General features: G+C 59.7%; 1 protein-coding gene across 2 annotated transcripts in view; it reads right to left on the bottom strand.

The window, feature by feature from the left end:
- Nucleotides 1–6: 6 nt before the first annotated feature.
- The window catches only part of CSRP1 (cysteine and glycine rich protein 1), a 15881-nt gene continuing 3251 nt past the window's right edge, over nucleotides 7–12636 (bottom strand). The window contains exons 1-6 of one of the 2 annotated variants that reach the window (XM_009634073.2): nucleotides 12494–12575; nucleotides 9513–9625; nucleotides 4730–4898; nucleotides 4160–4286; nucleotides 486–579; nucleotides 7–206 (exon numbers count right to left, since the gene is read on the bottom strand). In XM_009634073.2, coding sequence (XP_009632368.1) covers nucleotides 130–206; nucleotides 486–579; nucleotides 4160–4286; nucleotides 4730–4898; nucleotides 9513–9624 — 579 coding nt within the window. In that variant the 5' untranslated portion in view covers nucleotide 9625; nucleotides 12494–12575 and the 3' untranslated portion in view covers nucleotides 7–129. Of the gene's footprint in view, nucleotides 207–485; nucleotides 580–4159; nucleotides 4287–4729; nucleotides 4899–9512; nucleotides 9626–12493; nucleotides 12576–12636 lie in introns of those variants that run through there. The other variant, XM_035889749.1, reaches the window with a different exon arrangement.

Consider the following 12636-nt stretch of genomic DNA (forward strand, 5'->3'; position numbering starts at 1 on the left):
CTCGTGCTGCGAAGCAGCGGGTGGTTATCGACGGCGGCGAGGATGCTCGCTGCGGGTGCGGGAAGCATCGGGCAGCACGGGCTGGTCTGGGCAAGCCCTGGGCGAGCAGAGAGCCCGGCTCCCGGTGCCTCACTGCGAGTGGACGAGCGCCCCGGCGCCTTGACCGAAGCCAAAGCCCTTGGGACCGAAGTTCTTGGCGTAGGAACCTGCAGAGGACAGGGAGGGACAGACGGGTAAGGCCGGCAGCCGAGCATGAGGGGGGCCTCCCCTCCTCTCGAAGCAGGCACTGCCCGAACAGGACGGGGTTTGCTGCTTTTGTTGAGCAGAGAGGCCCCAGGCGCAGCGGGAAATCCCCCATACACGGCTGCGGGGCCAACCCCCCTCCCAAACCTCCATCCCATCCTGGTTCCCGGCACAGGGGGTTTTCACCTCCCGCCTCCACCCTTCGGAGCCCAGGACAAGGCAGCGGGGAGGGTGGCACTCACCTTTGCAGTAGATCTCCCCATCTTTGTCGGCCAGGGTGGTGGACTCCAGGCTTTTGCCACACTTGGCGCAGCGGAAGCAGGACTTGTGCCAGGACTGTGGGACAGGAGCAGAGCCCGGTCAGGAACAGCGGGGACAGGGCAGCAACGCTTCGGCTACCAAATGGGGTCACTTTGCTGTTTCTGGCCCAAAGCGGTTGGCAAGGAGGTCTGAACGGGACGAAAGCTTTTCTCTGAAGCAAGTCTGGAGCAAGACGTGTTCTCACTTTATTGCCTACAGAGCGCTGCTTGGGCGCAATCCCTGCCCGTGGCACATCCAGCTGAGATGCCGCAGCGGCACAGGGAGCAAGCGGGAGCTTCCTAAGCCCCACGCCTCCGCGGGGAGCAGCGCCTCTGCCAAACAAGGGGTCCAGGGTTTGGTCCCTGCACCGAGGGCAGGACGTGAGCCGGCTCCTGACCCGCTCCCGCATCCCTGAGCCTGGGCTGGCTGCTCTGCACCCTGACGCCATCTGCTCGTGCCTCACCAAACCCAGCCACACACCCCAGAGCAATGGGGGCAGCAAGAACCTGGGTCCTAGGCTGGGAAACCTGGCAGGAGGGTTTCTGGAGGTGTTTAAAGAGCATACTCCCCAGCTCTGCTTCCAGAATGTCCTGTGCAACCAAGGGTGGTGATGGACAGGAGAAAGTGCTGAAGGAGCCCAAATCCTGCCCCACGAAAGGATTTCTGCCTCTGTTGTGCTCCTCAAAACACCACCCATCTCATTTACTCAACCATGAAGCTTATAACATTAAAAAAAAAAAACAAACCAACCCTAAAACTAAATTCCCTTTGGAGTTCGCAGCTGGGAGCTGCAGCGAGGCTGATCCTGGGGGTACGCGGGACCGGTCAAACGAGAGAATCACAGGAAGAAAGTAAAGAGTTCGGCTGAAAATGAATTAAACCTGGGAAGCTGCCAAACTGGCGGCTGAACAACGGAGGGAGCTGCCCAAAACCCAGGGAGCAGGGGAGGAGGTGTTGATTATTCAGCGGTGCCAGGCACGCCTGTTTGGAGAGGTGCCACGTGAAAGCACCGATGGGGGGGGCGATACAGGGGTGTTGTGCTACCAACGCACCCAGAAGGTCTGTCCTGGCCTCCCAGCACCAACCGCTGCTTTGGAAATGGTTCCCCAGGGCGGGAGCGGGGGCAGAGCCCGGCCCAGGCGACCCCCAGAGCTTGGCTGCCCACAGCTGGGCCCCCCCACATTGCACTGAGCAGTTCCTGCCCGTGTGCTTTCATTGCAAACACGGATTGCAAACGCTTCCCATCCTCCCTCCACCTCCTGACGTCCAGCTCTGGTCACCCCGTGCGCCTCCTCGGCCCCAGGCGGGGAATAAACTCTCTGGCGAGGCCCGGCGTGGGTCAGCTTTGATGTTTATTGCTTGCTCGGTGGCACGGCACGGCTGAGCTTGCATCCCGGCGGGATGGGCAAGGCGGAGCAGAACGGTTCAGGCAGAGGCCTCGCTGCGGGTGGGTGCGAGCTGTCCCCCCAGCAGCGGGTGGTTATCGACGGCGGCGAGGATGCTCGCTGCGGGTGCGGGAAGCATCGGGCAGCACGGGCTGGTCTGGGCAAGCCCTGGGCGAGCAGAGAGCCCGGCTCCCGGTGCCTCACTGCGAGTGGACGAGAGCCCCGGCGCCTTGACCGAAGCCAAAGCCCTTGGGACCGAAGTTCTTGGCGTAGCAACCTGCAGAGGACAGGGAGGGACAGACGGGTAAGGCCGGCAGCCGAGCATGAGCGGGTCCTCCTCTCGAAGCAGGCACTGCCCGAACAGGACGGGGTTTGCTGCTTTTGTTGAGCAGAGAGGCCCCAGGCGCAGCGGGAAATCCCCCATACACGGCTGCGGGGCCACCCCCCTCCCCAAACCTCCATCCCATCCTGGTTCCCGGCACAGGGGGTTTTCACCTCCCGCCTCCACCCTTCGGAGCCCAGGACAAGGCAGCGGGGAGGGTGGCACTCACCTTTGCAGTAGATCTCCCCATCTTTCCTTCCCAGCCCCAGGGGGGAGATACGGGGAGGGGGCATCAGGGGTGGCCACTGCGCCCATCTTCATCTGCTTTTAGAGAGCTTTCGCCCCCACTCGCAGCAGTCGCTTGTACAATGGTTTGTACCAAGATTTGTACCATGGTTTGTACCACAGTTTGCTTTGTACCATGGTTTGTACCATGGTTTATAAGGAGCAGTCACCCCCCTCTTTGGAGATTGCCCCCTCTGAAGCACCACAATAAATCTGAGTTATCCAGCTGCGATCCCCTGCTGTGGTCCATTAGCCTGGGGGGGCAGCAGCAGGGTTGGGACACCTGCCCCTGCACAACTACAGCTCCAAGGAAGGCAGCAAACAGATACCAAGAATGCAGAAATCAGCCAGTATTTAAAAATAAAACTTCCCCCCCCCCGGCTCCCCGACTCTGCCAGTCCTCTGGGGATAAATGAGCTCACAGCCTTTGAGCAGACCTGGAGTAGCCAGAGCTGCTCGGGGAGGAATTTAAATAAACACTTTGGAAAACACAAAACCTTTTTTGGAAGAAAATGTGAAATTAGGGGGCTGGAGGAGGAGGTAGCAGATGGAGTCATCCAGCAAACATTAGCACATGAAATGCATGCTCTGGAATCCTCTCCGGGCTTGCTTGAGGGTAATTGCTTTGCCAGCTTTGGTTCCCCATAAACATCGACCCCAGAAGCCTACCAGGAAGCTCAGATCATGATTTTAAGGGTAAGTTTGGCTTCTGACATGTCCATCACGAATCCTGCACTGCCAGGTAGGGTATGGTGATGCTGGGAGGCTTTTGCTGTTGACAAGGTGCCCCTTCCCCTGCTGTGGGGATGGAGGACAAACACGGAGACCCCAGGGAGGACGGAGCACGGCAGGGGTGACCCAGCATCGGCAGCGAGGCTTTCCCAGTGTGGCCATCCCGTCCCCTGCAGCACAAAGCCAGGCAGCCTGACCCGGCCGCCTCGGCAAGCTCTGCGCATGTGCCCGACCTCGGAGGGAAGGCTGCTTCAAGGCAGGGGCCTCACCCGGGGTCCCAAGGCTGATGGAGCAGAAGGTGTCCCCATGCCCTACGAGGCTTCCCAGAGCTGGGCGAGGATAAGGCCATGGCTCGGGACACAAAGGACCCTGGTGAAGTGGTGAAGCGCCAGAGCTGCTGCAGAATGACCCCGAGCAGACCCAGTCCACCAGCAGAACAGCCCAAGAGGGAGGCACCAAGCACGTGCCCACAGCTCCACCACCTTGCCCTGCCTACGGGCAGCGCTGACCACTGGAATTCATTCCCTGCCCCAGATTTGGGCTGTGGCATCCCAGCCTGCGGCAGGGGGGGGAGAATAGCGGTGGTAGTGGCCATGGCCCCCATCACTGCTCACCCTCCCAATGCATCCAGCAGCAGGGATGCCCCATGTGACCTCTGCTGAGCAGTGCTCCGAATATTTAGTATAATATGTATTTCTCTCCCATCTACAAGTCTGGAAGAGCAAGGCAGCCTGGAGAACCTGGTGTCCAGACATGCCCAGCTCTTCTTTTTAGAGCCATGCTTCCAGGTTAGCATAGCCACCAGACCCCAAGCCCAGCTCTCCGAAGGTCTCCCTGCCACACAGCAACCTGTGGGATGAGCGTGCCCCGTCCCCTCCATCCCCCTTCTCACCTTTCCTGCTCCAATCACCTTCTCGGCTGCATACACCGCTTGACCGCAGCGAGGGCACCCATCAGCACCTCCAACCTTCTGGGCCATTCTGGATGCATTAGGGTTGGTGGGTCGGTGGGGCTGGCCCCTGTGGGTGGGAGGGAGGGAGTTCGTTATCAAGGTTGCACAAGCAGGACGGTGGAGGGAAGAGCTGTGGGATCACAAATCCCAGCCTAGTTTTGAAGGGCCTGGAGCTTTAGGAACAAGATGTTGAGCCCTGTGGAAACTTGAGCCTCATGGCTGCACGCTAGGAGGGGCTGGGCAGCGTGCTCAGGCGATGGGGGCACGTCCCATCAAGCCCCATCCCACCCTGCAAATAGGGTTCAGGGGGTTTCCCCCAAGGAGAAAAAAGGCAGGGCAGCCCACAGCACCGTCCCGGTGGGGAACTGCTGGAAGTTCAACCTGGGCTGCACAGCCAAGCACCGCGGATGTGGAGGAGAAGGTGCCCACAACCCCAGTTTCGAAGCAGATGGATGTGGGAGAGAAGGTGCCCACAACAGCCCCAGTTTTGAAAACAAGAGTTAAACTCACTCTTCATATTTGATTCCCAGGGACTCGCCCTTGTCAGTGCTCAGCGTCCCTGCTCCCTGCCCGTATCCGTAGCCCTTGGGGCCGTACTTCTTGCCATAGCAGGACTTGCAGTAGATCTCCTCTCCATGCACAGCAACAGTGGTGCTGTCCAAGTTCTTCTTACAGACCACTGGAAAAGAAGGGAGGGCCGTGCCGTTAGCCTGCGCGCCCAGAGCTGGCTAATTAGCTGGAGAAAACAAGTCCTCACAAGGGCTAGCACAGCTGGGCTCTCAAGGAGCAAGGAAACCCTAGACAAGATCCTCCACAACCCCAGCGCATGCAAAGCAGCTGGAGATAAGGATCACAACAGTGTCTGGCTTTAAAAGGAAGCGCCACCAAAGCTATGAGGTTGATACTAAGAAAAAAGCTCATTAACCCCCTTGATGCTGGTATCCTTGAGATGCACTTAAACCAGCGGTGGTTGAAATTTCAAAAAACCCCTGCGGGATTCCCAAGCACAGGGATGCACATCCCTGCCTGCTGCAGCTCTGCCAGACTCCTACTCTGCTGCAAATAGGCAGCGGTAGGCACCGGGGGGAAAGCAATGCCAGCAAATCTCCTTTTCCTCGTGCTTCGACAGACTGCAAGCAGACCTGCGGCCACAGCCGGTGCACGGCAGCGTCTCGGCGCATTACGCTGCTGCGCACGGTTGGGTCTCCAGACCTCGCGACCCGAGGGAAGATGTTCACGCTAACGGGTGTCACCCCTGGGCCGCGGCATGGGGGGGTCTCAGCTGAGGACTGCTAACTCAGCGGGGTGTTCAAGCCTCGGGGATCAATACGGGACATGAGATGGGACAGGAGGAGGCAGGAGCCCGGCTCAGGGGCCCAGCCGAGCCCGTTCAGAGCTTGAGCTTGGTGCTGGGCTCAGACCACATAGACTCTTCTCCTGATTTTTAGGTTTTCCTGACTCATGTCCCAGCTCTGATCTCAGCCTCCACGTTGGCTTCCAAGCCCTTCCTGGAACACGCTGCCCGGCAAGCCGGAGCGGGAGGCGAGCAGCCCCCAAGCGGAGCCCGCGCCGCTCCCCGGTGTTTGCCTCCCCCTGCACAGGATCCAGCTGCCCGGGGCAGAGTCCCCAGCGCTGGCAGCCAGCCCCAAAACAGATCCTGTTCCAACTTCAGCACAGCCTTCCCCCATCCCGCTGACGTGCCTTAAATATTGAGGCTCCCGGCAGCCCGTGGGCCTCTTTGCCAGCAGGAAAGTTTCGTGGCCTTCACCAATATGGCAGGGGAGGAAAAGGAACGGAGGGGAGCGAAGACAACGCCGTGGCTGCTGCTGGGAGAAGGAGGTGGAAAGGGAACCATCTCCTGCCCTGGAAGGAGGATCTGGCAGGGTCCTCTCCTGGCCATGGGCGCCCCTGTCCCACCCAGCAGGAGCTGGGACGGAGCACGCAGCCCTGTTGGGAAAGACCGGCTCTGGTGAACTGGTCCTGTAGCTGCCAAGGGAATGGGCTGGTGTTGGGGTGGTCGCTGCGTCGCCCCGGAGCTCACCAGGAGCTTCAGACAGACCCCCCAGGAGGGGAAACGGGACACTTTTGCTGGCAGGTTTGAAGAGCTTTATCCTAGGGGTGGGCGTGAACAATCCCAATGGCATCTGCCTTTCTCTCCCACCATGCTGGGTGGATTTAGGGCTCTAACCTAAGTTTTCACCGTCCCTCATCTGCATCTTTCACAGTCCCTCATCTGCAGGAGCCACAGACACTTCGAGAGGCAGCAGAAAAATTCTTTCCCGGGCTGCTTCCTAGAAATCAGCCCCCAGCTCCCGGATTTCTACATTGCAGAAATTCCAGCACGCTGCACTCATCGAGTTAAGGACCCGTTGTTTTTCTAAGAGCAGCAGAGTTGCTCCACAAAACAATTAGGCAAGAGCTGCTGCCACTTTCAGAGGCCAAAGGGCCTCATTCCAGCCCATTTCTGCCGCGCGCTGTTGACTCAGTTGGATCAACGCCACCGAGTCAATCACCGAGTCACTCCCTGAGCCAATCTCCAGTTCTAATGCACTGTGGTAGGTTTGGCTCCCTTCTGATTATTTTTTTGGCAGATCAGGTCAAAGTATTTATTTTTCTCCCCTAAAGATAATGGCTTCAAGCTTCCTGATGAGGCCCAAACGTGGCACTGGGGAACAGGCTGAGAACGCGCGAGTTCGGTGCAGCTCAGCGTCGCCTGCAGCCTGCGGCATGGGCCCGGGCACAGCAGGTGGCCACGGGCTGGCACGCAAGCCACAGCCCGAACCGGGGAGCCCACAGTGGTGACGGGCAGAACTGCTGGAGTACGCACGGGGTGGGATCATGCACGTCTGCGACGCACGGGGACGGGAGCCCCGGCTGCAGTCGGCTCTGGACCCCTCCCCGGTGACTCGCTTCCATGGGTGGAGGGGGATGACCTCCTGCCCCGCTTTGGCCACGTATTCCCTTCTCCAAGCAACGCCTTCTGCCCCATGCCGTGCCTCCCGGCAGCCGGCCCCGCGCCCTGGGCGCCAGCATCGCACGGCAGCAGCGTTCCCTACGCACCCCAGCTGCGTGCTGAGGGGCAGGGGTGGTGCCATGGGGACGTAGTCCCCATACTGAGGCCCTTCATTGACCTGGACTCACACGGTAAAAGCCAGCGGTGGAAGGGGGATGAGGGCAACATCCCCCCCCCTTATCTGAGGCTGCCGAAGAAACACAGCTTCCTGCTGCGGAGAGCGGCCGCAGGACGGACACAGCCACCCCTGCCCCCCGGGGAAAGCCACTCGACAACACCCCTTCTTAGTCCTCTCAAGCCAAACCAAGGTTTCCAGCCTGAAAATTCCCAGGTACGAGAGCTACTGGCCACGCTGGCTGCTCTGCACAGGGAGCGGGGACGCAGCCATAGCCTCTCCCCCCAAAATCTGCACCCAGCTGGGCACGCCACGTCCGGGCAGGCTGGCCACGAAGTGCCCAGTATCTGTGCCAGCTGGACCCAGGCCCTATGAGGACACTGGTGTTTCCCTGCTGGAATAGCTCTACTGAGCTTGGTTCTAGCCATCTGCCTGTCTATAGAGCCTTGCTCTGCTTGCTGCCTCTATGGGAAAGATCACATCTGGGCGATGGTGAGACTGGGATCAGGGCACAGGGACCAGCTGAGAAAGTGTTAAACCTCAGCGGGACCCTGCTGCCAGCGCAGCTCTGAAGATGCACTTCTACTCGTCCTGCTCCATGTCAGATGCAATATGCTGCTGAGCCATCAGCGGACATGGGCAGTGTGCACGCTCCTGTTAGCACCTGAGAGTCCCTAGTTCTGGTATGGGATAGTTCTGGGCTCTCCGGTTCAAGAAGGATGAGGAACTCCTGGAGAGAGTCCAGAGGAGGGCAACAAGGACAATGGGGGGACTGGAGCATCTCCCCTACGAGGAAAGGCTGAGGGAGCTGGGCTTGTTCAGCCTGGAGAAGAGAAGGCTGAGACGGGATTTCATCAACACCTACAAATATCTCAAGGGTGGGGGTCACAAGGACGGAGCCAGACTCTTCCCAGTGGTGCCCAGCACCAGGACAAGGGGCCATGGGCACAAACTGAAGCACAAGAGGTTCCAGTTGAACGTGAGGAAGAACTTGTTGACTTGGAGGGTGCCCGAGCCCTGGCCCAGGCTGCCCAGGGGGGCTGTGGAGTCTCCTTCTCTGGAGATCTTCAACCCCCGCCTGGACGCTGTCCTATGCCCCCTGCTCTGGGTGAGCCTGCTTGGGCAGGGGGGTGGCACTGGGTGAGCTCCCGAGGGCCCTTCCAGACCCTGCCAGGCTGGGATTCTGTGATAGTCTTCAAGGGCAGGGGACAGCAATCCAGTAAAATGGAGGCTGAGGACAGTGGTCATTTTTCTACTCAAAAGTTCTGCAGCCCCCCTGGATGTGGATGCCCCAGGCCTAAGGAGCTGCTCTCAGCAACGTAACCACCCCTCGCCTGTCCCAGCACTGCTGCCCTGGCATCCTCAGAGGGGCGGGAAGGGAAGGGAAGGGAAGGGAAGGGAAGGGAAGGGAAGGGTGTCTGGGGACCTGCGACACGACCCCAGGAGCACTGGTAGATCCCGCAGAGCAGGCGGAGGAAGAGACCTCGGCACTGAGTTAATCCACGGCCAGATCCTGTTCTGCTGCTCTTCTCTGGAGGTGACATTTGGGTCCAAACACAATCCAGAGACTCCCTCCGGAATAGCAGATTTCCAGGCAGGCTGGAGGTGACGCTTTAGCACTTCACGATAGGCAGAAGGGCCAGAACAGGACCACATCTTCTTCCCATTACCTCCTGGGACACAGAGGCAGATCCCATGCCGCTTCCCAGGGCCCAACCACCTTTTTAGTGGGGCAAAGCCACTTTGAAGACCCAAGCTAGCATCACCTCAGAGCATTGCACAGGGTGTGCCACCTCCTGCCACCACTGTTTGGAGAGCCCCTGCCTCATGCTGCAATCTTGAACACCTGGAGAAAGCCCAGCGGGCTCAGCCTGGCCTTTCCCTGGTGCAGGCACAGACTCAGTCTCCGCGTGGGTGCTGGCTGAGGTCAGCCCTGACAGCTCGGACGGCCCCTGGTGTCCTGGGATGGTCTGTGTTCCCTCAAGCAGAACTAACTACCAAGTCTGGAGAAAAGCAGAAAGCCTGCCACGCAGCTCGCGGAGCAGGGCTGTGCGTAGGGGAACCCTGACGGGGGCTTACAGGGCCCATAAGCAGGACACGATGGGGTGTGCAGCAGGCAGAGAGCCAGGCAGCGGGGGGGGAGGGAGGGAAGGGCCGGTACTCACTGCACAAGAAGCAGGACTTGTGGAAGCTGCTGCCTTCGCATTGCACCTCCTCGGCGAAGTAGACCGCCTTCTCGCACACGCCGCACTTCTTTCCTCCTCCCCAGTTTGGCATCCTGCAGGAAAAGCAGAGGCAGACGCGGCACAGATTCACAGGGCTGGTAACCAGCAGGATTCGCAGAACTCGGGGCACCCACGGGACCCATCGTTACAGCACCCAGCAGTATCAGCTGCCTCCGAGGGACCACTGGTCCGGCCAGCCAGGAGCAGCAGAAATCCCCCCATCCTGGAAGCCACGGGACCTCACAGCTCCTTTCTGTGCCAAGAAAAGGGAAGAAGTGGGACAACAATGGGGGACGGTGCTCACAGCGGTGCCCCCAGCGCCGGCACCTCGTTAGATCACAGCCCTGCTGTTACCCCTCGACAGGGCCAGGGTGACCGATCCTTGGTGCTGGAGAGCGTGCAGGTTGTCACCCCAGCTGGAAACGGTTCCAGCTTCTCCTCCCTGAATGTCTCTTCCATTTCTGCCACCACAGGGCAGGGCTACAAGCAGGGTTGCCCAAAGGGCAGGAGCTGACCCCTGATGCCACCAAACACAGCGGGGTCTGGCACGGTGTCCCCCATAGCATCATTAACCTGGCCAACTGCTCACACTTTCCCCCTGTACTCAGGCATCGCGGTCTCCTCCAGGGCTGCAGGCACCATCGCAGAGGCTGGGAAATCAGCAGCCCCAGGGACACAAGCTCACATGCAGGGCAACCACCTGAGCACCAACCTAACCCACCGTGCAGCTCCTTCGCAGGACGTAAACACTTCTATTTCTCTCGCCTCTTTCCTGAAAGTGTTCTGATGAGATCAAGAGGCCCCTTGATCTGCAAATTTGCAGATAACCCCGAAATACTGCGAGCAGCTAACGCAAGTAGCGGAGCTCCAACCCAGAGGGACCTTGATACTTTTGGAGACCAGGCCAACATAATCCTCAAGGTATTCAAAGGCCCACAGGGAGATGCTGAGGGAGGCAGGCTGGCTGAGTGCAGCCAAGAGGAGGCTAAGGAGGAGCTAAGAGCAACCTAGGGCTGCTACAAAGACAACAAAACAAAACACTTTTTGGTGGTGCCCAGTGATACCCAGGGAAGGGGTCGAGTCCCCATCCCTGGGGGGATTTAAAAGCTGGGCAGATGAGGTGCTTAGGGCCAGGGTTTAGTGGTGGGATTGCAGGGGTAGGGGAACGGTTGGGCTTGATGAGCTTAAAGAATCGTTTAGGTTTGAAAAGACCTATGGTTTTATGATAGAAGAAAGGTCAACGGGCACAAGCTGCAGCTTGGGAGGTCTCCAGAAGCCTCTCTCCATCAACGCTTCTGTAATTCTCTGTCCTGCTCCCACATGGCGACAATCATAGAATTGTTTGGGTTGGAAAAGCCCTTTAAGCTCCCCCAGCCCAACTGCTCCCCTACCCCTGCCATCCCACCCCCAAACCCTGGCCCTCAGCACCGCCTCTGCCCGGCTGTTAAATCCCCCCAGGGCTGGGGACTCGACCCCTTCCCTGGGCAGCCCCTTCCCGTGCCTGACAGCCCCAAGGGGAAGGAATTGTTCCCCATGGCCAACCTCACCCTGCCCTGGCACAGCTTGAGGCCATAAGCAGCAGAAGCCACCCTCCCCACTGCAGGCACAGCCGTGTGCTTCCCAACTCCTGACCGGCTAAAGCAGCAGGACAAGGTCCCCAAAACCAAACACCATGTTCACACTACACCCTGTGCCACCCCACAGCACGCGTGGGATCTCATCACCTCCCTCGGCTCGGCTGCACAGCTACGAGGAAGGGGCCCTGGGGCTGCCGGGGCACCCCAGGGGCGCAGCCCTCGAGCCCTCTCCTTGCATCAGCTCCAAACCCCGGGGTCACCGCGGGCAGCTGAAGCCCCAGCTCTGGGTCTCCAGTCCCCCCCAGCCAGCGGCACTGCCGGGCGGGCACTGGGGGCGATGGGTGCTAAGCACAGAAGGGCTGGGGGCTGCATGAACATCGAACGGAGAGATGGGGGCGTGAGGTGCTGCAAACCCTCTGCTCGCAGGCTCGGCGAGATCTCTGCACCTTCCCAGTACAAAGTTGAACTCTCCCCTGCGTAAGAGTATTTTGCCAGGCAACAGAAAAGGGGAAATTGTTCTCAACTTGGTTATAACAGCGGGCAGGGCTGCGCAGAGGCACTGGCCCCGCTCGGGCCCAGCTCCAGCTCCCAGCTCTCGGCACAGGACAGACAGACAGACAGACAGAGCTGCGGAGGGTGCCGGGCGCGGGGCCTGTGCTGACTCCAGGGAACCAAGGAGCTGTGTTTGTGTGATCCCAGCAGCCGGGAAGTCTCTTTTCTGAACGCCCTGCAGCCTGGGCTTCCCACCACCGCCCAGCCCGTGCCAAATCCCTCCCTCCCAGCCTGATCGCCCCGGTCCCAGCCTTTGCATTGCCTTAAAAGGACACAATTTGGTTCTCTCCAGAGCCTGTTTTTTCCCCCCTGCACCCAGAGGAGGGCCCGACCTGGTTCAGGACTTTCCTTGGAAGGGCAGAAACATCCCACGGCATCCCCTGGCAGCCCCGGCAGAGTGCCCAGACCCACACGGCGTGGGAGCCCACTGGTCCCTTTTCCACCCATGCCAGACCCCTCGTCAGGACTAACACAACGCTGGATACAGTTTGTCTGGGTCCCCCATCCCTTTCCAAACACGACGGCTGGCAGAGCCCATCTCCAGGACCCACCACCCTTGATTTTGGTGGCAGCCTCACGCAGGCAGCCCCTGCCTCCTTGCTCCCCGCTCCACAGCCGGGGCAACTCCAAGCACGCTCAGGGACAAACCGCACGGTGTGGTTTGGAGCCAGCCGCTCCCCTTCGCCTTCACGGCACATTTTTTTGCCCCCTTTAGAGCAGCAAGGCAAGAGGCTCTGTTTGTTCCAACCTGCCCAAACCGAGGGGGAAAAGGTGCTCCTGGGTGAAGCTCACCTGACATTTGCCACAGGAGGAGATTGAGACCTTTCGCTGCTTGTTTTCCTCCATCCCCATGGGAAGGTCGCAGGTGCCTCCACGCAGTTTAAACAACTGCACTGTGAATTCGACGGGAGGCTCCCACCACGAAGCACCCCGCA

The sequence above is a fragment of the Egretta garzetta genome, unplaced genomic scaffold (genome assembly GCF_000687185.1).
Source record: "Egretta garzetta isolate BGI_Z169 unplaced genomic scaffold, ASM68718v1 scaffold202, whole genome shotgun sequence".
Taxonomy (NCBI): Eukaryota; Metazoa; Chordata; class Aves; order Pelecaniformes; family Ardeidae; genus Egretta; species Egretta garzetta.